Genomic DNA, 27,434 nt, shown 5'->3' with positions numbered 1-27,434 from the left:
CAAGAAAGAAAAGAAAATGTAATAATAAATAATACACAAAAGAGAGAGTGTTGGAATAACTCTTTAGGCCAAGTGTGCCAACTAGTAGTAGTTCAAAGAGGAAACTGCGAATTAAACAGGTACAAAATTTTATACTTGGAATTGTGTTCACCATGTAGCTTTCCACTGAAGCTATATAGCCACAGTACAGTTTTTCTGTATTTCCAATCCTGAAGTAAATCCTACTTGCAGCTGCTTTCTACTACATATTAGAGCTTTATATAATACAACAGGTTCACAATCGAGGAACATCAAACTATAAAAGTACGTTTACTACTTGACAGTTGATCTCAAAGTTCCATGAAAGGTTCTTTGTGGGCAACCCTGAAGTTTTAAATTTAAGATGAATTTTTACAGGCCAATTTCACTAGAAGTGCTTATTTTATGGTGATGAGTTACAAACTTTGTTCTTGAACTGGTACATCTGTTTTTTTTTTTTTGCATTTATTTTTAATTTTAGTCTGCTTAGCCAAATTTTTGATCTGTATCTACGTCTCATCAGCATTCTGGATATTTGGAACTGACAAGGTTTGCACAATGGTTAAAAGATATGAACTGATGGGAGGAGTAAAATTGTCCTTGTCCAATGTAAGTTTGTACTTACATTTTAATCTTGGGTGCCACTGCTGCCAACTTTGCCTACTTGATGAGCAGCTTTATTTCTTCTATTGGTATGCGACAGCGCACGTACTTAATGTTTCGAAATGCTGCACATAAAAACGGGATTTTCTGGTGCTCGTATCTTGGATTCTGTTGGTGATAAAAAGGTAGGGTCAATTATTTAGGTAGCCCTTGAGCTAGGGGCCACTTGTATACCCAACAGAAGGATCATCTTAGTGTCACTATCTACATCTACACCTACATCGATACTCCGCAAGCCACCATACAGTGCGTGGCAAAGGGTACTCTGTACCAGAACAAGTTATTTCCTTTCCTGTTCTGCTCGCAAATACAGTGAGGGAAAAAGACTGTCAATATGCCTCCGTATGAGCCCTAATTTCTCATATCTTATCTTCATGGTCCTACAGTACAGGCTCAGAGCATGAATAGTAACAGTGAGAAGAGACAGTAGCAGTAGGAAGGAAGGAATTAAATTAGCAGTAAGAGAGAGCAATATGGAGAGTGTGACAGTGATAGGAGACTGTAGTAGTAGGACTGAATGAAGGGGACTGTGACTGTGACACAGGAGACAATAACAGAGACACACAGAGAGGTAATGACAATGTGTTAGGTTGAATGAGTGTGTAAGAAACGGCAACTGGGGGTGGATAGGATGAGCAACTTACAGTGATCTGTTAGTGGATTGAGTGAGTACAGTTAGACGAGCTTGTGTGGACCGGCTGCACTAGATTGCAATCTGTCTTTTTTATCATAGAGTACTGCCACAATGGAGAATTTTTCCTGTGCCTAATGTACCATAATTGATTTTTTTCCTCCTGTACGTGTAACCTTCACACTGAGGCAAAATCACATACTCTTGTGTGTGGTTTTACCTTGTCCACTCCTGTAAACATAAATGAGGTACATGCTGAGATGAAAGTTATGCAGTTTTCTGGTGCCTTTTTACAAAGTGAGTTTTGTCAAAAGTTGAAGATCTCAATAGAATGTGATAAAATTTTCAAAATATTAATGGGAGATTGAACATTTTTGTCCATTTATGTCTTGCTCAAGATAATTTTGAATTGAAGAATCACAGCAGAAGAGTAGCCATAACATTGGAAATTAAAATAAATTGTTAGCCACACACTTTTGTAGTGCTGAAGTAGATAGGTATGTGGTTTTCATTTAACTACAAAGTTAAATATTTTACTATTAGTTGCGAGACATACCACTGATCGATGATGTGTGTGGGGGGGGGGGGGGGGGGGGGGGGGGGGAAGATTGCAAAACAAGTAAGGACATGTAAGGGATTAAACTTGGGGAATCAAACAATGGAAACTCCAGCTTGGATTATCAACTACTAAGGAGAAAGGAAAAGATAGAGTACTGCTTACTGTAAAGTTGAAACATAAAGTTGCAGACACAGTTGAAAGTCATTAGCTTTTGGCTACAGCATTCATCAGAAAAAGAAAATCACACTCACACTCACACTCTGTTCATTCACACTCTGTTCATTCACACAAACAAGCACACCTCACGCACACTTGACTGCCAGCTCTGGTAGCTCTAAGACATTTTGATGATTCATTGTAGACAGTTTTCTTAAACCGTAGCATGTTACAGGCTTTGATCATTGTAAATTATTTTTTATGAATATATTGTCTGCAAGAAACATTTATTTTTGTAAAGTCAAAACTAAAAAGGAAAAACAAAACTTGATGTAGTGCAGTACATTGGACAAAAATGATAGAAAAAAATTAATATAAAGGCAGTAAGCACATTGACTCTGAATAGACATTTAGTTATTAGGTCAGGATCAGTGGTGGAAAATTGCACTTCTGGTTTTCATTGACTTATCTGCATATCAATTTTTCATTCCATTTGTTTACTATTTTTTTGTCATACCCATAAAATTGTTCAAGCCCTATTATCAGAATGTGGTTTTGTTTTTGCTGACTGTCACTAATTTCATTATATAGGAATGACAAAATGCTCGTTTACAAACATGCATTGTCATAATTCATTTTGCATTAAAAAGATAGTTAATAATTGTGTAATTGTTTTTCAGGTACTGCACCATCAGTGGATTATACAACAATGCTTATCATAGGTGGTGTTATTGTTACAATTGTGGTGATAGTTGCTGGTTATCTCATACATAGATGGAGGAAAATGAGGTACAGAGGTAAGCAGCCTGTTTGGTTGGTCAGATATTGTATGCTAAATATCTAATTAAGATAGATTTTTGTTTGATGTATTTTGTTTTCAAGTAAAATATTGTGTTATATACCTCTACTTGAAAGTCTCTTACTTGCCTCTCCTATCCAAAAATTTGAAGACTTATTTCAGTTCAGGTTATTCAGTATGATTATAAAAACCTGTATGATTTAGTGATTGGTCGAGTGAGATGATTATCAGATTTAATTTAGTTGTAATGTTTCTTACGAGAAAAATACTTAGACATTAATCTGTTGAAATTTGGATGCAGGACTTTTGAAAAACTGTCAATTTCATGAAAATCAGTCATCTTTGACACACAATCTATTAGGAGATTCATGTGTTGTCATCATACAAGAAGAATAGGTAATCTGGTATCCATGTAGTGTGTAAGTCAGAACCAGGTAGCTCCCTGAAGTTGAAGGTACAATAATTTCAATACAATCTGTATTACATGAAATTTTTACCATTTTGAATAGGTGCTGATCAAGCAGTTCAAAACATGCAAGAAACACTCAATGCTGGGTCTGGAAATGGCATGTCACCACTGTTGGGAAATACAAATGGTAAATATGTAATTCTGACAAACACCAGAAAAGCTAATGCTTTAATTTGGTCTTGAATTAAGAAATATTTACTTGTCTAAGCTATGATGTTGACTTCTAAGATCTTTGTCGTATGTTGTATTGTTGTATTCCTTCTTCCTCTTTGAGTCGTTTAATAATGCCAAGACTTCCAGTTTTCAAAATTTTCTAAAGATGAAAGGTATGTTTTACTTGTTGACTTCTAGTTCTTCCTGTGTTCTGACTAACAAGGAAATTCAGACAAATCAGAATAAAGTTTCTCATAAGGAATAAATGTCCAACAGCTTGAGATTTTGTGCCCACAGAGCTATATACAAAGAGTCTCTGAAACTTTACTTTAGAGCAATGCTAACTATTCTTTTTTGTTGGAGATTGTGTTGCATATAATGTATGGGGAGGGGGAGGAGTCTATGGCAACCTGCCCTGGGGTAGTGCAATTGTGTCAAAAGCTATGTCTTCTCAATATGTTTTTGGTGATAACATGCACTTCAGTCATGTAATGGTTGTCATCTGCACTACTGATCTCACATTCTGCTCTGCTGGCCTAGCAGATGCCTCTCACTGGAAAGTGACTGTTGAGTAGAAGTCCAGTGATCTCTTTCCCCTCTTAAATGGAGCAGTTTCTGATTAAGTGCTGCCACAATGTAAACTGGACAGTCTACATCAGACTGTCTTTGAATACTGTGACCTAGACAGATACTAGATGGAGCCTATCAATAGCATGATTCATCATGTCACTGATTAGTCCAGCTCAAAGTCCTCAGTCTGACTCCAGGGCCAGGATGCTTGTAGTGGATTCACCAATGTCAGTATGCAATTCAGTGCAAATATGTGGCTCTACCGCTCTTCAAATGTTGACAGTCTGCTGAGAACATTACAGCATTTACTCAAAAGGCCAGAGGCTTGAAGAATAATTGGACAGCAAGAAGAGGGTGTGGCAAGTATTTCCGAACTTCATAAATCTTTGCATTAGCTGTTTGAAGGCTTGTAAAGTAACACATGCTACTTAACTTTTAACACAACTTCTCTCTGTGGGAGGCAGGTTATGCATTGACACTTAGAAGACTGCTCCGAGAAGTAATGTAATCCAATACAACTTGTTATAGCCACTAGAAACAAGATTAAGCTACATTAGTAATCAAAGTCGTACTAGTTTAGTAAGCTGTATATTATTCAGAAAAATAAAATTTCAATAACACACCTTTCAAAGTTTAACTGCTAATCTTCAGTTTAAGAGGAGCCAAAAGAATTTATTCATGACTAATTGTTCATGAAAATGTAAAATCACAAAACCAAATAAATAAATAAATTAATTTAGAGTGTTGAAATTTTGGGAATACATTCATCTAGGTAATGTATGTGAGTGATTAACATAGTAAGATCACAGGTTAATGTAATCATGAGATATGCCATTTCAGATGTGAAGAGCTATTGCATTAATAACTGGTGTAATAGGCACAATGTTGAATGCAAGCCTGCAGACATGCATGCATTGCATTGTACAGACACCAGATGTCAGTTTGTGGGATGGTGTTCCATGCCTGTTGCAATTGGTCAGTCAATACAGGTTGTGAATGACACTATAGTTGTCTTCTGGTGATATCTCATACGTGCTCCATTGGAGACAGATCTGGTGATCTAACAGGCCAAGGCAGCATATCGACATTCTGTAGAGTATTTTGGGTTAAAACAGCATCGTGTGGGTGAGCATTATCCTGTTGGAAAACACCCCCTAGAATACTGTTCATGAATGGCAGCACAGCAGGTAGAATCACCAGACTTACGTACAAATTTGCAATCAGGGTGCACGGGATAGCAACGAGTGTGTTCCTGCTATCATACAAAATCGTGCCACAGACAGTAACTCCAGGTCTAGTTCCAGTGTGCTTGCAGACAGGTTGGTTGCAGGCCCTCAGTTGGCATTTTCCTAACCAGCACATGGCCATCATTGCCACCAAAGCAGAACCATTTTTCATCAGAAAACACAAGAGACATCCAATCTGCCCTCTAATGCTCTCTCACTTGACAGCACTGAATTTGCAAATGTTGGTGGTTTCCCTGAACACTACAGGGAATCTGGCTTGGAGCTGTCCTTGAAATGACCAGCTTGTAAGAGTTTATTTGCAACTGCTGCTCAAAATGCTGTTACAGAAGCAGTAAGATGTGCCAGAGCAGTCACTGTACATGATGGTCTTCCCCCTCAGTAGTGTCACATGGCTGTTCGGAGCCCGGTCTTCTTCTGACTGTACATTCTTGTGACCACTGCTGCCAGCAATCTTGCATAGGGGCTACATTCCTGCCAACCCTTTTTGCAGTATCGCAGAAGGAACATCCAGCATTTCAAAGCCCCATTGCACGATCTCGTCCAAGCTCTGTGAAATGTTGATAACTGCATCTTTGTCACCTGAAAGCTGTTCTTGACTAACATCAACTCACCATGTCCAGTCCCAAATTACTAATGCTCACAACCATTGCAGTGTGTGTTTGAAGCAGACCTGATATGCACTATTTGTGTCACTCTTATACACCTGGCACGAAATTTGAATAGACATTATCTTTCAGATGTAGAAACACACCTACCAACTTTCGTTTGTCTCACAACTCCTCCTTGATGCCTAAGTGTTTTTTTTTTTTTTTTTCCTCCTTCCCAGTTCTGATTCCGTACATCTTTAGTATAATAATGTCATGAAAGTAAAGAAGTAGCAAATGCTTTCCATTTGATACACATCCTTGTACATGCATCTACATATTTGTCACAAGTTTGTTTGAACTCTTAAATGAAATATTTCCAATTTTTTGAACTAGTCCCCATCCATGATGACTATTTTATTTATGATCTGTGGAAACAACTTAATCATTCCTTTCTTTTTATGAAATATATGTTATGTAACTTAATTTTATGACAAGTTCCACATCCTTAAGGATGTGCTATATAAATTTCAACTTCATGTCTTGTGTAGCTTAGGACCATAATAATAGCCCTACTACCAGATACTTTATTATTGCTTCTGTTGAAAACATCCATATTTGGTTTTGCTTGCTACGTAGCAAATGTATGTGCTCTTATTATATGCTGCTAGTGAGTGGCAATTGTGAACACACATGCCTAAAGTAAAACACAATTGAGAACATGGGATTGGCAGTATGGTGGGAGTAACTTGTTGCTCATCATTACAGGATGGAAGCCTTCTCTTGGAGAGCAGATACCATGCAACAGACCATCTGCACCACCACAACCTCCTCCATATGAAAACACTCTGCCACCTCTTCGAGATGAGGCTACATTTGGTATGATTATTAAATTAGCTTGTTACTACAGACATTTTATTATTCATTACAAGCATTTACTTCAAACATTGAATGTACTACACTGAGGTGAAAAAAGTCAAGGGATGTCCTCTAACATTGTGTAGGACCTCATTTTGCCCTGCGTAGTGCAGCAACTTGATGTGTCACGGACTCAACAAGTCGTTGGAAGTCCCCTGCAAAAATGTTGAGCCGTGCTGCCTCTCTAGCCATCCATAACTGCAAAAATGTTGCCAGTGCAGGATTTTGTGCGCAGACTGACCTCTCGACTATCTCCCATAAGTGTTTGATGGGGTTCATGCCAGGCAATCTGGTTGCCCGCATCAGTTGCTTGAATCATCCAGAATGCTTTTAAAACCAGTTGCGAACAGTTTTGGTCGGGTGACATGTTGCATTGTCATCCATGAAAATTCTATCATTGTTTGGGAACATGAAGTCTCTCAATGGCTGCAAATGGTCTCAAAGTAGCCAAACATCAAGAGAACCCAGTCCTTTCCATGTTAACACAGCCCACACCATTGTGGAGCCACCACCAGCTTGCACAGTGCCTTGGTGATGACCTGGGTCTGTGGCGTCAGTGCTGCACTCGAACCCCGTAATCATCTCTTACAACTGAAACTGGGACTTGTCTGACCAGGTCACAGTTTTGCAGACATCTAGGATTCAATGGATATGGTCAGAAGCCCAGGAGAGGCACTGCAGGAGCTGTTCTGCTGTTAGCAAAGGCACTTGTATTGTCGTCTGCTGTCATAGCCTGTTAATGCCAAATTTTGCCTCACTTATCCTAAGAGATATGTTTGTCGTATGTCCCAGACTGGTTTCTGTGGTTATTTCATGTTGCTTGTCTGTTAGCACTGACAATTCTGTGCAAGTGCTGCTGCTCTTGGTCACTAAGTGAAGGCCATCAGCCACTGCATTGTCCATGATGATGGTTAGCCCCTGAAATTTGATATTTCGGTATTCTCGGCACAATCTTGGCGTTGTGGATTGTGGAATATTGATTTTTCGAACAATTTCTGAAATAGAATATCCCATGTGTGTAGCTTCAACTATCATCCCATTATCAGAGTCTATTAATTTGCATCATGCAGCCATAATCACGTCTCAAACTCTCTCACATGAATCACCTGAATACAAATGCATTGTGCTTTTATGCCTTGCGTACGTGGTACTCCCACCATTAGTATATGTGCATATCACTGTCCCATGCCTTTTGTCTCTTTAGTGTAAAGCTATTTTCATACATACATTCCAGACTGGGGTTCTTGAGCTAATCCTAAAAATTTATGTTTAAATTCAGAAAGTTTGGAATGTGTTGCCAGTTTAATCTGTTGTTAATAACAGATTATGGTATCCTCAAGCACTACCCAGAAAGCACTAGTCATCATCTTAACAGTTAGTGTCATAGCTCTCATGGGTTAAGTTTATTATGGCGTCTGCTTGTCTGGCTGCACTTGTGAAGCAAAAGGAGAGAGAGAGAGAGAGAGAGAGAGAGAGAGAGAGAGAGAGAGAGAGAGAGAGAGAGAAGTAAAGCTGGTTGAGGCAGTGAATTGAAATAAGAGTTTTATGAGGTAGCTTACATATTCTTATTGAAAAATAAATTGTGCTGTCCAGAGGGCAGCATCGTCATAATTAAAGCTTGCAATGATTTTCACATACTCACAATATACACCAGTGCTGGGAGGAGGGTCAACTATTTCTCCATTTATATTATACTTATTGCAAACATATCTTAATTTTTGTGAAAAAAAGTCTCCCTTTTTACACTTTAAATTTTTTGGAAATATATGTTGCTACAAGCTTGAAGCTCATGTATGCTTAAACACTTTGGCACAAGCATTCTCTACTTCTACAAAGCTCGAGCATTCGTGTACATTTTGTGTGATTAATACCTTGAGCGTGTGTGTGTGTGTGTGTGTGTGTGTGGGTGGGGGGGGGGGGGAGCATCTAAAGAATATGTGATAAAACAAAAAACTTGTTCATTAACTTTTTCGGTGACTTGAAGACATATCCATGAGAAAGGCATAATTATCAACGATTGAATGACAAGACATACTTGAATTTTTGTCACTCAACTCTCTTGGTTGACAGCAAGATGTAAAGCTGTGATGGAAACTAAAATACAGTATGAAACATTAACAGCAACATTATAATTTCCTGCAACAGAAAGAAACCAAAAAACCTTGCAGGTGTCCAACTATTCTCCTAAAATTTGTTCTGAAGGAGTTTATTTTCTTACTGACAGCATTTTTGTTCTTTGGAGTATCGACTACTTATGAATTTGACAGCAGAGTCTCATATACTGAATCACATTCAACATTATCATGATATGGCTTCATTTCATTCACCACTGAAGTTAGTACATGATTGAATAAAAAATGCAAACAGATAATGATCGATCTGTTGGAGGTCCTGACACGCTGCCCTTGAAACTGACATTCTCTTGTAGAAGATGCATAAATTTGGCACATGCACTCTACCATACGCATTTGTGCAAGCCATAACTATTCAAGTCTTAAGCCACTTACATAGTCAAAACATTTGAACATGGATACGTATCAAGCTTGCAGTAAAGTGTGGCCATCACTAGACACACAGAAATATAATATTATGAATATTAAAATTAGTGTAAAACATCAAATTTCTTTGATCAATGCTACCATTTTTAAGCATGTTTGCTTCTATCAAGCTGTTATTTGAACTAATGTAAAGAATTGAATAAATTTTCTTGCACTTTATGGAAACATTTGTTATCTAAAGTAAGAGGCAAAAAGAAAATAAAATGAACTGAAATCATGCTTTGAGGGATGTTTTCTGCTCAGATCATAATCTTATGTAGGGACTGGTTTGGAGGAATGAAGGTTGAAGTGAATTATATGATGTAACTCTGCATAGAATTTCCATCACCAGACTTAAAACGTTTTCCCATAGCTAAATTCTTGTAGTTTTCTTCCGTTAATGGTGACCGTTCTGCTCTTCTGATGTATATTTAAGGAGCCCTCACAAATTCAGTGTGTGGGGTAGTGGAAAAGGAGATAAGTAAAAAGAGTGGGTGTGATGGTGGATGAGTGCTATGTAGTGCTGGGATGGGAGTACTGACGGTGCTGGAAGGGTGAGAACAATGACTAACGAAGGTTGAGACCAGGAGAATAGTGGAAACTTAGGATGTATTGCAGGGAAATACCACCTGTGCAACTCAGAAAAGCTGGTGTTGGTGGGAAGGATTGATATGGCACAGGTTGTGAAGCAATCATTGAAATGAGGGATGTCATTTTCAGCAGCGCACTCAGCAACAGGGTGGTGCACTTGTTTCTTTGCCACAGTTTATCGGTGGCCATTCAAGTGGGCAGAAAGCTTGTTGGTTGTCATGCTCACATAGAATGCACAACTGGTTGCAGCTTGTCTTGTAGATCAAGACTGGTTTCACAGATAGCCCTGCCTTAGATGGGATGGGTGATGTTTGTGACAGGAATGGAGTAGGTGGTGGTGGAAGGATGTATGGGACAGATCTTGCATCTAGGTCTATTATGGGGGTATGAGCCATGAGATAAGATGTTGGAAGCAGGGGTTGTGTAACGATGGACTAGTATATTGTGTAGGTTCAGTGGTTGGCGGACTACCACTGTGAGCAGGGTGGGAAGGATAGTGGACAGGACATTTCTCTTTTCAGGGCGCAATGAGAGGTAGTCGAAACCCTCCTACGTTCTCCGCCAAAGTATTTAACATCAATACCTCTGGCCAGTGGGCATCTGAAAATCCTCATGGCTTTAAAGGGCATGGTCTCCAGCAAATGTCTGAGAAGATGGTGTTTGTGACAACTCTCTTTCCCTTATTAATGTGAACTGGCCACACATTTGGAAGAAGTCCCTTACATATATGCCAGAGGATGTTGCACCAACAATGGGGTACTTGTAAGCTCTGTACCAGTAAGCTGTCATTACAATTTAATTAATTTTTGACAATTGGACTGTTTAGTTAGTAACTTACATTGAATATCAAAGGCAGGCCACAACTCTGTGTCACTTCTTTCTCAACTATGGCTTCCCTTTCATCTCCTTACAGTCTGCAGTTTGGTTTCTGTATGAGTTGTAAATAACCTTTTGCTCCCTTAATTTTGTCCCACTACCTTCAAATTTTCAAAGAGTGTGGTGCAGTCCATGTAGTCCAAAAGTTTTCTCAAAATCTACAAATGCTATAAATGTAAGATTGTTGTTCTTCAAACTGTCTTCCAGTTTTTCCATTCTTCTTTAAATAATTCATATTAGCCCTTGATAATTCATGTTAGCAGCTGTCTTCTTTGGAACAAATTGCTACATTCTTCCTGAAGCCTGAGGATATTTCTCCTGTCTTATGTATCTTCCACACCAGGTGGAATAATTTTGTCATAGCTGGCATTCCCCAGTGTCTCAATAATGCTGAGGGAATGCCATCTACTCCAGGTGGTTTATTTCCACTTAAGTCTTTCAGTGCTCTATCAGATTTTTCACATGGTGTCATATCTCCTTTCTCATCTTCGCTTGCTTCATCTTCCCTTTCTATAACATTGTTCTCAAGTTTGTTCCATTGTATAGATCCTCTATATATTAGCCAATCAAAAGTATCTGGACACCCTTATGTAATGCAGAATTGACCACTAGGTGTAGCGAGAGGTGGACGCGCCAGTACAAAAGGAGAGGGGGAGTATTGTGTTATCAGTAAAGAAGCAGTAATAGCAGTAATTATCAGTTGAACTCAAGTGACTTCTAAAGTGGACTAGTCATTGGATGTCAACTGAGTAACAAGTAGATCAGAAATATTTCAGTCCTTCTAAAGCTGCCCACATTGACTGTTAGTGGTGGGAGTGTGAAGTGGAAGTGTGAAGGAACAACCCTGTCCAACATTCCATGCTCGACCTGTAGAATGCCAGTTTTATTTTTTTTAATAATGACATCCTTCTGAGTAGTCTCCACCTGGAGTTCCAAATGGGGGGACTATTTTACATCCAGAATATTTTACCCAAAACGATGCCATTGTCATTAAAGATACGGTAGAGCTGCATGCTCCGGGCAAGAAAAACAATCATGGCATTAGTTCCCCATGCTACCAACTGTTCACAGTGCCAGTTCAGCAAGGCTGTGTTTGCTAATGTTGCAAGGCCAAACAAGTCAGTCATCCACACTGTTGGTCCTGGAACTGCTGGAACAGCTGCTACCTCTTTACAAGAGAACAATGGGCTACTGTTGCTTCTCTAATAAGATACTGCTCCATTATAGTTGCACCTACAGTACGGCTGTCTGCATCACATGAGGCACACAATCCACCATACCTCGACAAGGTCCATCATTCATAGGAGGCAGGTTTTATATTTTACAAATAAAGTTTGGTATCCATGTTACGTAATTTCTTCTTTTATTAACAGTTTTCACCTCCATTAACTGGTGCCTCGTGACAACATAAAACTTCACAACTGCACTGGCTGCCCATTAGTAGAACTTCCCCTGAACTCCCTTAAATAAAATTGTGACAATGCATGATTAGTTTTAATTGTTGGTTTTTCAACCTGGACTCTCCTTTATTTCACATTTATTTTTATAGTATTACGATTCCAATTTTTCTGGGATTTGCAATGGAAATATGTTAGTTCAAATTGATATTTGTGTGTGGACATATTAAGCAGGTATGAATAACTGATTTTAAAGAAACTTCTTTTTTTTTTTAATTTCCAAAATTGTTCTTCTATAAATATCCTTTAAATAAGTATGTCTAAGTTTACTTACAAATATGTACATTTTCACTAGAAATAAGTATGTATTCTAATTCTCTCCAATGTTTGTGACCTGAAGGATGAAGCTTTATCATGTTTTACAATGAAAAACATTTCAAGTAGTACTGAAAACCTAGGATGAAGTGACGGTTACATTACAGTATGTCATTTTCATGAGACTTCAACAAAATGTGTATTAAAGTGTTTTAGTTCACAAAATATAAAATAATTATTAGATGGTGGTCCTTATAAGTTGAAAGTTAACACATGACCATAGTTAAACAATGTTCATTGTGTATCATTCTGTTCAGTAAAAAGGTGCCCAAAGGGAAGCGTTATGACAACGTGGAGACTGTAAAAAAGTTCCACAAAGGGCACTGGACGGTATCAAAGTTGAAAAGTTCCAGATATGCTTCAAACAGTGGGAAAAAAAGACTTGACTAGACAAGTGCCTGACATCTAGTGGAGAGTACTTTGAAGGTGACTGAATTTTGTAAAAAGGTTTATGAATAAATTTTATAACAAAAATCTGTACTTTTCCTATATGACCCATCTTAGAACCTTGGTCAAGTATGTGAACTAATGGGGATACTCAGTGCATACAAAGGAGGAGCACTAATGATTACAAGTTTTTTTGTTCCATGGGAAAGTGTCACAGGATGCCGAACAAACTGAACTGGCAGAATCACAAAGATAGAGGCAAACTATCACATGAAAGCCTAATTAGTAAGTTTCAAGAAGCAACTTTGTGATCAAGCTAGGAATTTACAATTCCAAAGAGGTCACAAAGGCAAAAATGGCCTAATTTCAGTACCCACAGAGGCATTTAATCAATCATTCTTCTTGCACTCGACATGTAAATCGAACAGGAAAAGTCTTAATAATGGGTACAGTGGGAAGTTCCCTCTACCATTCACTTAAGTGGTTTGCAGAGTACAGATTTGCAGGTAGATGTGGATGAAGAAGCAGACATATATTAGATGCAGCAGTTTTGGGCATATACACACTTTCATTCAATCGTCACTGAATGGTTGCTATTTCGTGGTCCTGTCTCCACAGCAGTGCATTTCCAAACTGTGCTACAGTGATAAATTTTTATCAATTTAATGTCACCTACATTGATTTGATATTGTCAGTTTTTCTCCTTTCCCCTGCATCCTGAAATACTTAAGGTGTAGCACTATTGACACCTGCACAAACAGAGCACAGTAAAGAATCTGAGACTTTTGAAATAAGAGCTCCTTTACTTAAAGGAGTAGGAAAGGAAGTCACAATGTATGTTGGACTAAGCGATACATAGAAGCATAGGAGGAGAATGTTGACTGTGTTCTTTTCTTTTACATTTAAAGATAAAAAATGTTGGTTTGCCTTTTGAAAACTTGGAAGCAGTTCACAGACTGTGCATGCTTATGAAGTATGAAGAAACTGTATTCTTTTTATTTTGTCTCTGTTTCACTCAGAATTATGGTTGTTGTGAGTATAAGTGTTTGTGTTTATTTAATGTGTTATGTACTAATGTTACAGAAATTATGTAATTTATTAGTGTAAGTCTTGTTTTGTTTCAGTTGTGGAACGAACGGTTAAATGTAAAGAGGCCGTTTGCTTCAGAGAACCCGGTTTACAAATATCAAGGTTTGTAAATAGTTCCTTCTTATGGCGGGTTCTGTAGACACAAGTATTTTCAGTTCTTAATCTTTTCGCTGCTACAAATGTGCTCATTGCATTCTGTGCTGAGTCTGCTTTTTTATGGCTATGCTGGTGCCTGTGCTGAGACAGTGTTCCAATCAACATGAAATACTTATCATTCAATTTTTCAAAAGCTGTTAGGTGAAAAAAATTGGTTTTTGCATATCTTGCAGTCTAATATCTTCTCTTGACAAAGGACTGAATTTCTTTTCGTTATATACCATAGTTACTGTGCTGCATCAGAGTAAGTAAAACATTGTTCGAAATTTTAAAGATTTTGCAGAGGTAAAAATGCATTTCGTAGGCTTATTTCATACACTGCAGTGAATGAAATGAAAGTAAGGTACCACAATTTTACTTAAAACTGAAACCAGAAGGAAGTTTCATTTCATTCTTGAGTTACTGATTTTTTAAATTGGAAGGGTGGTTGTGCGCAGTGCGCCCATTCACGTTCTTCTGCATCGTAAATCATGTGGTCAGAACAATCGCCATATCTCATTAACAATGAAGAGGTGGTGGGTTTTATTATTTTTTATGTGAATAATAGTGCACAATGAGGCATATGTGTTGTTTGATAAAAACTCAAATATTTATTCAAAGAGATACGGAAATGACTCATCTGCAGCAGTGAGAGGTCAGCAGCTCAGGGCACATTCATGTGTGTATAGCACTGTAGGAAAACCTAAGGAGCATGTATATAGGCAACCACATCAGCGAAAGGGTTAATGATGTTTAAAATTCATACTTTATACAGGGCAATTCAGAATAAATATAATAATTAAAAACAGTTATAACTATATAATGCTTAGTGATACATTGATAAGAATTGCAGAAAATGTAATTGTTAAAAATTTCAATTGTTGTGGAAGCACAGTGAGTCAAAAGCAGTTATGCTACAGAAATTGTGGAAGACTTGGAGGAGGAAATATTCAATGCGAGTCTGAATTTTTAGCAGCGAGGGGACCTTCTAAATAAGTAACAAGCTTAAAAGGCACAACATTCCAATTCAGGATGGAGAAAATCCTTTGTATGTAACTGAACATCAGCGAGACTCACCATAAAGATACCATAAAGATGACATGATGAGCTGCAGACAGGCACGATGAAAAAAGTGTTACAAATAAGCTCATGGTCAAAGCCTTTTTCAGGGAAGAGAAACACGCACATGTTCACACAAGCAAGTATACCTCACACATGACCACTACCTCTTGCTCCTTCAGCCAGACTGTAACCTCCACAACATTCTACTCCATCCCCATGCCACTCCCAACCCAAACCACTTGCCACAGGGATGATATCTATGTGGAAGACCTGTCTAATGCACCCACCCAGCACTTCCCAGTCCAGCCCCATCACAGGCTTCTCTTGCCCAATCATAGGCTGGGCCACCTGTGGAAACTGCCGTGTTGTATACCAGCTCTGCTGCAATCATTGGTCAACTTTTTATATTGTTACAACTACCAACTATCTGTCCATGAGGACGAATGGCCACTGCTAAGCTGTGGCCAAGAGCAATGTGGACGCCTGTGGCATGACTTGCAGTTCTACATCAAATGCTTGATTTCAGTGGCTGCTTCACAGCCCAGGCCTTCTGGATCCACCCCTCCAACATCAGCTTTTCTGAGCACCACAGGTGGGCGTTACCCTTACAACACATTATCTGCTCCATAAATCATTAACCATAGGTAACCCACCATTCCCACACCTTCCAGCTGACTGTTTCCGCACCCTTTGGCCTGACACCACCTCACAATTCACCTCCCCTCTCCCACAATTTGTGCTACTCTGTCAGTGTAGCCACCAGTCTTTACCCCCTTCTCTGCTCTGCTCATTGATCAGATACTGGTACATCCTCCATAACAGAAGTAATAAGTAGTAGTAGTAGTAGTAGTAGTAGTAGTAATTTATGTATGTATACACTCTGACATGTCCCCCTTGATTTTTGTCTGCTCTAATTTGTTTTACCTCACCACCTAACTGCTCTCATCATTTTATCTAGTGGTTGAAAATGTTAACAAACAAAAATTATTCTCCTTAATTTGAATGACAATAGGGATAAGGAACTTCTACATCAAGAAACTAAAATTCAGCTGCTTCTCATCTTGAGTTTGATTTTTTTTTACTCTGATACATAAAATTCATACGCCTCACACACACAACTGTGCTTTTTGGGATGTTCGATGATCTACACAGAACCATTAGCACTTTATCTGAGGAGAAATGTTTGCTGTCCAGGAGTTTGTGCCAATAGCTTTATTGTATGATGAAGATCTGAGTAATGTTATAATTTATTATACACTGAAGTGCCAAAGAAACTGGTATAGGCATGCATATTCAAATACAGAGTTACATACACAGGCAGAATATGGCGCTGCAATTGGCAAAGCCTATATAAGACAACAATAGTCTGGTGCAGTTGTTATATTGGCTACTGCTGCTATGATGGCAGGCTATCAAGATTTAAATGAGTTTGAATGTGGTATTATAGATGATACATAAGCGATGGGACACTGCGTTTGTGAGATAGTGAAGAAGTCAGTATTTTCCTGTATGACCGTTTCACGAGTGTACTGTGAATGTCAAGAATCCAGTAAAACGTCAAATCTCCTATGTCACTGCAGCCGGAAAAAGATCCCACAAGAATGGGACCAACAGTGACTGAAGAGAATCGTTCAATGTGACAGAAGTGCATACCTTCTGCAAATTACTACAGATTTCAGTGCTGAGCCATCAACAAGTGTCAGTGTGCAAATCATACAACAAAACATAATTGAAATGGGCTTTCAGAGCCAAAGGCCCACTCATGTACCTGTGATGGCTGTATGACACAAAGCTTCATACCTCGCCTGGGCCCGTCAGCACCAACATTGGACTGTTGATGACTTCAAACATGTTGTCTGGTCAGACGAGTCTCGTTGCAAATTGTATCAAGTGGACAGACATTTACAGGTATGGAGACAACCTCATGATCCGTATACCCTGCATGTGAGCAGGGGGCTGTTTTAGCTGGTGGAGGCCATGCAATGGTGTGGGGCATGTGCAGTTGGAGTGATATGGGATAACTGATATGTCTAGATAAGACTCTGCCAGGTGACACATGCATAAGCATCCTGTCTGATAACTTGTCCATTCATGTCCATTGTGCATTCTGATGTCCTTGGGCAATACCAGCAGGACAATGTGACACCCCACATGTCTGCAATTGCTATAGAGCGGCTCCAGGAACTCTCTTCTGAGTTTAAACACTTCTGCTGGACACCAAACTCCCCTGACATGAACATTATTGAGCTTATCAGGAATGCCTTGCAATGTGCTGTTCAGAAGAGATCTCCACCCCCTCATACTCTTATGGATTTATGGACAGCCCTGCAGGATTCTTGGTGTCAGTTCCCTCCAGCACTATGTCAGACATTAGTAAAGTCCATGCCATGTTGCAGCACTTGTGTGCGCTCATGGGGACCCTACATGATATTAGGAAGGTGTGACAGTTTCTTTGGCTCTTCAATGTATAACAGAGTAACTGTTAATTAATATATTGTAAAGTCCTGCTGGGTGGAATAGAGATGATGGAAAGTGTAAAGAAACAACTCTGTTCTAAAGCTTAACTAGAAGTTGAATGATGTTTGTGTCTTATGCTCAGTGGCTCATCTATTTGGTAATTCTTTCCTTCCTTGAGTGAAGAAATTTTGAAAGATTTTATGAACAAAAACTGTAGATTGATAGCAGGGGGTAGGGGGTAAGGAGAAGTGTCAAGGAGTCCATAAAATGCATTATAGTATTTCCCACAGAGGAGGTGACTCAACTGTAGCTATATCCTGTCTCACAGCTTCTAGCAGACAGTACTTTCACATGAATAAATGTCAATCAAGTGATTTCCGTGCAAAACAAAAATGAAATAGCAGGAAATTTTCTTGTAGATTGACACATGCATAGGTAGATTAAAGAAAAACATTTCGGATAGTATGTCATACATGGTGTAAGAGTGAGAGCTTATTGAATAAATTGAGTGGAATATTATAGCCTCAGCCCACAATAAACTCATGTGAAGCTATTTTTCATCATTTCTGTTCAAGTTACTTTCTTATTTGATGTAGTTCACAGACCTCACAACAGCTGTCACTGAGTTGTATTTTTTACGCCTCAGGTACATGTGAAAAGTCTTAGGTAATTTGATCAAATGAATTTTGTTTCCTTTTCAGTTTCCCGGACGAGGGACAAGATGACCAATCCACAGGTAAGTGAAAAGTTCCTCATATGCTGGCAAATACACCTGAACTGCGTAAGTCACAACTATTTATGCAGTGGGTGTGCAAATGAAGCGAGTGTTTTGTGTAATGTATCTTTGCTGTTGAATGCATATTGTTCTCTGTATCTCAGTTCACCTTGCTTACTAGTTGCAGAACATAATCAAGGATTTTTAATTTATTTTTCACTTTCTGAGTTTTTTATAAAATATTCACCATACGTTTGAATTTTCTGCTTCAATCAGTTACAGCTTTTGTCCTAAATTTCAAATTAGGCTGAATTATTCTGCTGAAGAATTAATGGAAGACAATTTTTACCATTTGAGCAGGAAAAAGGATATTTGAAACTTCTTGGCAGATTAAAATTGCATGCTGGATCAAGATTCAAACTCGGAACCTCTGGAGTTTGAGTCATGGTCAGACACACAGTTTTAATCTGCCAGGAAGTTTCACATCAGTGCACATTTATTGTGGAGGGGGACATTTACCTGTGGATTAAAATTTATTTAAAGTGCTAACTAAATGTAAAACTGACCATTTTGTGATTATTTTTAGAAGAAAAAAGAAACAACATTGTGCTTCATTCTAAACTTGATATACTATCAGCATGATTTGAAAATTGCAAACTCTGAGAAAAATAAATTGAATTTTACTCACATATTTTATATTATATATGTAATATTGAAGTTGTCACTTCAATCTCTCTTTTGACAGTTAATTTTGATAACTGGATCTTTTTAACTAATAAAGACGTTAGAAATTTTGGTAGTTGCCCTGCAGATTAGCCTGTACTGCATTCTTTTTAAAACAATAATAGCCACTTTTAGTATTAACTACCACAGTTATTATGAAATAACTTAAATATTTGGAATTGCTGACATAATTCATAAGTGCTCATTTCTTATGCTGCTGTTTGGTGAATTTCAAAGGTGATTCACCTGCATCAGTTGCTGCAACATGACATACAGTTCATGAGTTCTTTGTTTGTTGATACCACTGCCATATTTATGAGAGCTGCTCAAGATCATACACCATGTTACGTGGCACAGTAGTGAAGACACTAGATTCCTATATGGGAAGGGTAGGCATGAAATTCCCACATGGTCATACAGTAAATATTTTCTGTTTTCCAATAACACCTTAGTTGCTTGCTTATTTATACATGGTACAGTTACATTAAGTGACAAACACCTACATTTCAGTGTCAACATGTAATAACCACACACAGACGGCAAGTGACAGAAGCAGCAGTGAAGGATGTAAGAAGCACAGCAGGGGGATGCAGAAAACTGTGCAGTTGTCACAATGAGGAAACAGAGTGATTTATCTGAGATCCAAAAGGGCATTGGCTTTCAGGACAGGGGTAGAAGCACTTCCAAAACAGCTAAATTTGCAAATTGTTTGTGTGACACTGAGGTTAAAGTATACCATGCACGGCCAAATGGCTCTAATCAAAACTGGTGTGAGGTAATGGTGATGCACTACGGGTTAGGGGTGATGGGTGAATGACAGCTGCAGCCATTTGTAAAGGTAACTAGATGTGCAACTGTTGAGCAACTGACCAACCAGGTGAACCAAGGGGCTACCAAGATTGTCTCATCAATGTTCAGTGAACATTGCTGTGTATGGGCCTCTGCAGCTGGTGCCTAGTTCATGCATAAATGCTGAGTGCTGTTTGTCGGTGATGAAGGGTGGAATTAGCATACCATTGCTGCTACACGATGTCCTCTGCGTAGCAGCAGGTGGTCTTTTCAGATGACTGACTTTCCTGCTCCATCAGACAGTTGACTATTGGTGTGCACTGCATGAAACTTCAGAAAGGAAACATCCTGCAACAGTTGTCAGAACGGTCCAAACTGGGGGAGGGAGAGTTATGGTCTTGGGAATGTTTTTGTGACATTCCCTGGGTGATCTTGCCATTCTGGAAGGTACAATGGATCAACACAAGTTTGCATCAGTCTTTTTTTCCTTGAGACAATAGCATCTACCAGCAAGGCTGATGCAACATCACACAGCTCGAATTGTTCAGAGAGCACCAGGATGAGTTTATCATACTCCGCTAGTCGCCAAACTCCCCAGATTTAAAGACAATTGAGAATATGTTCATGCCATGGATCCTCAATTGAGAAACCTGGCACAGTATGACTCAACATCCCTGCTGATACTTTCCAGAACCTCATTGGCTCTCTTCTGTATGTCTTGCAGTCATCTGCACTGCAGAAGGTGGTTATTGAGTTTTTTTAAAAGGTGGGCACATTAAAGTGACTGGACAATGCACTAGAGCACTGCCAACTTCCTTCCTCAACCATTTTCAACACAGCTACTTCATGTCTAATCATAATTCTGTTGGTAAACTCAAACTTTCCTTCCTTTAATGGTTTGACACAGTACATGCCGAGTTCATATTTTAATACAGTAATTCATGATCATCCTATATTTTGAACAATTTTAATAAACATTTTTGGAACATTGATTAAAATTTTTTGTTTTTATAATTCAGTCTTAATCACACCATGTATGTTACAAGAACATAGGTGACCGGTTTCGGTCATATCACATGACCATCATCAGACCTGTAATTTAATTTACAAAGTAATAGAAAACTTACCAGATTTACAATAAAATAAGAGAAAATGCTTGTAAGGATAAAATACAATAAGACGTGTTATACCCATGGCGTCCTTCGAAGATGGTAGGTAGAGCACTCTTCTCTGCAGCTGCGATGTCAACTGGTGCCAGCATCTGACGAGCATATGCTTAAGTACGAAGATGCTCTGCCCACCTCTTCTTCCTCCACCTCACATCAACCAATCAGTATAAAAATGGGTTCACATAATTGTCAAAACGTAAAAAAAAAGTACAATAATAACATAAAAATAGTTATGTATAATATCTCTTTACAACCATGGAATTACTTAAATGTTGTATAAAATATCAATTAAAAGCTTTAAAATAACTGTACAGACGATGTATAGTCAGTGTGCCCTCTATGGGCTAAGGCGGTACTACCACAATGGTTTCAAAGTCAACGATGTTGTGGAGGTCTTTGGCATTGCGGCATCATATCGATATGCGAGTTGTGACTCGACTGCAAGTATACATCTATGCTAGATTCAGTCTGTCTATCTTGTATTAACTTTATTTGGCACTGGAAATATATGTAATGATGGAATGATCAGCTGCAGGGTGGTATGATATTACATAGATTTTTTAATTATTATTTTTTATTAAAATGTCATAAAACTGATTTATTAAAAATGGAGTCATATTTCATAATATTTCTAGTTGGAAGTTTAAAATTGATATACATATTTACTCACTGTCCTAAGGTACATTTCTGCCATGGATACAACTGGGTCCTATGATTTTCTGAACAAAAGAGTACATATGTGTTCATAGAATTTCATCAGAGGGATCATAAATATGTTTTTCACGAAAATCTAACTGTTCATTGAGAAGCACTGACGGTTCATCTCTATAATGGGCATATATCTCGATCTCTTCCAAAATATTTAATAATAAGCCTTTATTAGTGTAATGAAGGACTTGCAAATTCTGTTGTACCGTCCCTTCAGCATGCTTATTAAAAGTTATGTGATGGCCAAAGACTGATTTTGCTCGTGCAGTACCTGATGTATGTTCTTTGTATCGTGTAATAAAGCTCCGGCCTGTTTGGCCAAAGTACATTTTTCTACAATCACCACATTGGATCTTGTAAACCCCTGATCCGAGAATTCTATCGTTATCATTACCTACAGTATGTCTTCATTTATTTTGCAAAGTATTCTTGGTTTCAAATGCTATTGTTATTTCAGAATTCTTAAATAGATTACTGATCCTATCTGATATGTTCCCCATGTACATCATTTTTGTGTATTTATGAACTCCTATTAGTGGTGTACTTAGTGGTTGTTGCACTTTATTAAACATAATATCAACTTGACGTGTATCAAAAGAATTGGTCTTCGCAATCTGCTTTACAATAGTTTTTTCTTTTTTAATTTCATTTTCTTCAAGGGGTAATTTTAACATCCAGTGGATCACTGACTTAAAAAATGCTTTTTTAATCTATTTAAGAATTCTGAAACAACAATAGCATTTGAAACTAAGAATACTTTGCAAAATAAATTAAGACATACTGTAGGTAATGATAACGATAGAATTCTCAGATCAGGGGTTTACAAGATCCAATGTGGTGATTGTAGAAAAATGTACTTTGGCCAAACAGGCTGGAGCTTTACTACACGATACAAAGAACATACATCAGGTACTGCACGAGCAAAATCAGTCTTTGGCCATCACATAACTTTTAATAAGCATGCTGAAGGGACGGTACAACAGAATTTGCAAGTCCTTCATTACACTAATAAAGGCTTATTATTAAATATTTTGGAAGAGATCGAGATATATGCCCATTATAGAGATGAACCGTCAGTGCTTCTCAATGAACAGTTAGATTTTCGTGAAAAACATATTTATGATCTCTCTGATGAAATTCTATGAACACACATGTATTCTTTTGTTCAGAAAATCATAGGACCCAGTTGTATCCATGGCAGAAATGTACCTTCGGACAGTACGTAAATATTTATATCACAATTTCAAACTTCCAACTAGAAATATTATGAAATATGACTCCATTTTTAATAAATCAGTTTTATGACATTTTAATAAAAAATAATAATAAAAAAATCTATGTTAATATCATACCACACTGCAGCTGATCATTCCATCACATTATTACATATATCTCCAGTGCCAAATAAAGTTAATACAAGATAGACAGACTGAATCTAGCATAGATGTATACTTGCAGTCGAGTCACAACTCGCATATCGATATGATGCCGCAATGCCAAAGACCTCAACAACATCGTTGACTTTGAAACCATTGTGGTAGTACCGCCTTAGCCCATGGAGGGCACACTGACTATGCATCGTCTGTACAGTTATTTTAAAGCTTTTAATTGATATTTTATACAACATTTAAGTAATTCCATGGTTGTAAAGAGATATTATACATAACTATTTTTATGTTATTATTGTACTTTTTTACATTTTGACAATTATGTGAACCCATTTTTATACTGATTGGTTGAGGTGGAGGAAGAAGAGGTAGGCAGAGCATCTTCGTACTTAAGCGTATGCTCGTCACATGCTGGCACCAGTTGACATCGCAGCAGCTGAGAAGAGTGCTCCACCTACCACCTTCTAAGGACGCCTTGGGTATAACACGTCTTATTGTATTTTATCCTTACAAGCATTTTGTCTTATTTTATTGTAAATCTAGTAAGGTTTCTATTACTTTGTAAATTAAATTACAGGTCTGATGATGGTCATGTGATATGATCGAAACCGGTCACCTATGTTCTTGTAACATACGTGGTGTGATTAAGACTGAATTTTAAAAACAAAAAATCCTATATTAAATTTTAATTTTCTATTATTTTTCCAGATGGCTCTGATACTGATGCTATTTTTCATCCTGATATTAATATTGAGAGTGGGTATCCATCAGCATTTCATGATGATGACACTTTACCAGCGTCAGCAGATGGGTAAGTGAAGTTTACCATATCAGAATATGACTTTCGGAGTCAATCATTTGACAGCAAGAGTGTTTGTTGGCAGAATGCATGTTTCAATTGCTAGCAAGCCAAAAGAACTCTGGACACAGTTCTACTGGTGTTGCATTCTATATAATTCGTCACAAACACAGCATTACTTACCTATGTTCGTACTGTTCTTGTTCCTTGCAAAATATATAGCACGAGAAATTGCGTAAATATTAATATGCTCAAGAAAATAAAAACATTAAATAAAAACTCGTAAAACTACAAAAAGATAATAAGCAATCTAATACATAAATAAAAGATTTTAAAAAGATGATAATCGGGAGCAATGGGATGTAAAGTAAGACCCGTTTTCAATAAGTCTCTGGAGACCTAAATATTTTTTCATAAGTACAGTTTCCCTTCCTGCTCCACCCATCTTGGCTTCTAGATGGGTGAAAAAATAGTAAAGATTTCTGACATCCCCAGTAACTGCTGTTGTACTGATAAGTACAAAGCAGCATTTTTATGTTCTGGAAACACTTGGAATTGATAGTGGAAACAACTTTACACTTTCATAACTATTTACACATAATCCTTTCTTTACATTTTTTACCTTTGTGGAATTATTCTTCTAAAACAGAATATGATTTTGCAGGAAGTAAATTATAAAAGACTCCAGTCTAATCAGCACTGAAAATGTATCTGGACTCATAACCAGGTATTAATCACAGCAATGTAATGTTCTTCCTATAGCTAACACTTTCTATTACTACAGCCACATTTTCTCCACTTAAACTTTAAAATGACAGATTATGATGTTGTTGTTGTTGTTGTTGTTGTGGTCTTCAGTCCTGAGACTGGTTTGATGCAGCTCTCCATGCTACTCTATCCAGTGCAAGTTTCTTCATCTCCCAGTACCTACTGCAACCTACATCCTTCGGAATCTGCTTAGTGTATTCATTTCTTGGTCTCCCTCTACGATTTTTACCCTCCACGCTGCCCTCCAATATAAAATTGGTGATCCCTTGATGCCTCAGAACACATCCTACCAACCGATCCCTTCTTCTGGTCAAGTTGTGCCACAAACTTCTCTTCTCCCCAATCCTATTCAATACTTCCTCATTAGTTACGTGATCTACCCATCTAATTTTCAGCATTCTTCTGTAGCACCACATTTCGAAAGCTTCTATTCTCTTCTTGTCCAAACTATTTATCGTCCATGTTTCACTTCCATACATGGCTACACTCCATACAGATACTTTCAGAAATGACTTCCTGACACTTAAATCTATATTTGATGTTTACAAATTTCTCTTCTTCAGAAACGCTTTCCTTGCCATTGCAAGTCTACATTTTATATCCTCCCTACTTTGACCATCATCAGTTATTTTGCTCCCCAAATAGCAAAACACCTTTACTACTTTAAGTGCCTCATTTCCTAATCTAATTCCCTCAGCATCACTCGACTTAATTCGACTACATTCCATTATCCTCATTTTGCTTTTGTTGATGTTCATCTTATATCCTCCTTTCAAGACACTATCCATTCCGTTCAAGTGCTCTTCCAAGTCCTTTGCTGTCTCTGACAGAATTACAATGTCATTGGCGAACCTCAAAGTTTTTATCTCTTCTACATGGATTTTAAGACGTACTCCAAATTTTTCTTTTGTTTCCTTCACTGCTTTCTCAGTATACAGATTGAATAACATCAGGGAGAGACTACAACCCTGTCTCACTCCCTTCCCAACCACTGCTTCCCTTTCATGTCCCTCGACTCTTATAACTGCCATCTGGTTTCTGTACAATTTGTAAATAGCCTTTCGCTCCCTGTATTTTACCCCTGCCACCTTTAGAATTTGAAAAAGAGTATTCCAGTCAACATTGTCAAAAGCTTTCTCTAAGTCTACAAATGCTAGAAACGTAGGTTTGCCCTTCCTTAATCTAGCTTCTAAGATACGTGGTAGGGTCAGTACTGCCTCACACGTTCCAACATTTCTACGGAATCCAAACTGATCTTCCCCGAGGTTGGCTTCTACTAGTTTTTCCATTCGTCTGTAAAGAATTCGCATAAGTATTTTGCAGCTGTGACTTATTAAACTGATAGTTCAGTAATTTTCACATATGTCAATACCTGCTTTCTTTGGGATTGGAATTATTATATTCTTCTTGAAGTCTGAGGGTATTTCGCCTGTTTCATACATCTTTCTCACCAGATGGTAGAGTTTTGTCAGGACTGGCTCTCCCAAGGCCATCAGTAGTTACAATGGAATGTTGTCTACTCCCAGGGCCTTGTTTCGACTAAGGTCTTTCAGTGCTCTGTCAAACTCTTCACGTAGTATCGTATCTCCCATTTCATCTTCATCTACATCCTCTTCCATTGCCATAGTATTGTCCTCAAGTACATCGCCCTTGTATAGACCCTCTATATACCCCTTCCACCTTTCTGCTTTCCCTTCTTTGCTTAGAACTGGGTTTCCATCAAAGCTCTTGATATTCATGCAAGTGGTTCTCTTTTCTCCAAAAGTCTCTTTAATTTTCCTGTAGACAGTATCTATCTTACCCCTAGTGAGATAAGCCTCTACATCCTTACATTTGTCCTCTAGCCATCCCTGCTTAGCCATTTTGCATTTCCTGTCGATCTCATTTTTGAGACGTTTGTATTCCTTTTTGCCTGCTTCATTTACTGCATTTTTATATTTTCTCCTTTCATCAATTAAATTCAATATTTCTTCTGTTACCCAAGGATTTCTACTAGCCCTCTTCTTTTTACCTACTTGTTCCTCTGCTGCCTTCACTACTTCATCCCTCAGAGCTACCTATTCTTCTGCTGCCTTCACTACTTCATCCCTCAGAGCTACCTATTCTTCTGCTGCCTTCACTACTTCATCCCTCAGAGCTACCTATTCTTCTTCTACTGTACTTCTTTCCCCCATTCCTGTCAATTGTTCTCTTATGCTCTCCCTGAAACTCTGTACAACCTCTGGTTCTTTCAGTTTATCCAGGTCCCATCTTTTTAAATTCCCACCTTTTTGCAGTTTCTTCAGTTTTAATCTATTGGTCATAGCCAATAGATTGTGGTCAGAGCCCACATCTGCCTCTGGAAATGTCTTACAATTTAAAACCTGGTTCCTAAATCTCTGTCTTACCATTATATAATCTATCTGAAACCTGTCAGTATCTCCAGGCTTCTTCCATGTGTACAGCCTTCTTTTATGATTCTCGAACCAAGTGTTAGCTATGATTAAGTTGTGCTCTGTGCAGAATTCTACCAGGTGGCTTCCTCTTTCATTTCTTAGCCCCAATCCATATTCACCTTCTACGTTTCCTTCTCTCCCTTTTCCTACTACTGAATTCCAGTCACCCATGACTATTAAATTTTCGTCACCCTTCACTATCTGAATAACTTCTTTTATTTCATCATACATTTCTTCAATTTCTTCGTCATCTGCAGAGCTAGTTGG

General features: G+C 38.1%; 1 protein-coding gene across 1 annotated transcript in view; it reads left to right on the top strand.

Moving 5' to 3' along the window:
• The window catches only part of LOC124613675, a 148,802-nt gene that overhangs the window by 106,320 nt on the left and 15,048 nt on the right, over positions 1-27,434 (top strand). Inside the window, exons 6-11 of the mRNA XM_047142392.1 lie at positions 2,708-2,824; positions 3,336-3,422; positions 6,618-6,728; positions 14,055-14,121; positions 18,375-18,409; positions 23,874-23,976. Coding sequence (XP_046998348.1) covers positions 2,708-2,824; positions 3,336-3,422; positions 6,618-6,728; positions 14,055-14,121; positions 18,375-18,409; positions 23,874-23,976 — 520 coding nt within the window. The remainder of the gene's footprint in view (positions 1-2,707; positions 2,825-3,335; positions 3,423-6,617; positions 6,729-14,054; positions 14,122-18,374; positions 18,410-23,873; positions 23,977-27,434) is intronic.

The sequence above is a fragment of the Schistocerca americana genome, chromosome 4, assembly GCF_021461395.2.
Source record: "Schistocerca americana isolate TAMUIC-IGC-003095 chromosome 4, iqSchAmer2.1, whole genome shotgun sequence".
Taxonomy (NCBI): Eukaryota; Metazoa; Arthropoda; class Insecta; order Orthoptera; family Acrididae; genus Schistocerca; species Schistocerca americana.
The sequence above is the reverse complement of the archived record's forward strand: the minus strand, read 5'-3'. Positions and strand labels throughout refer to the sequence as shown.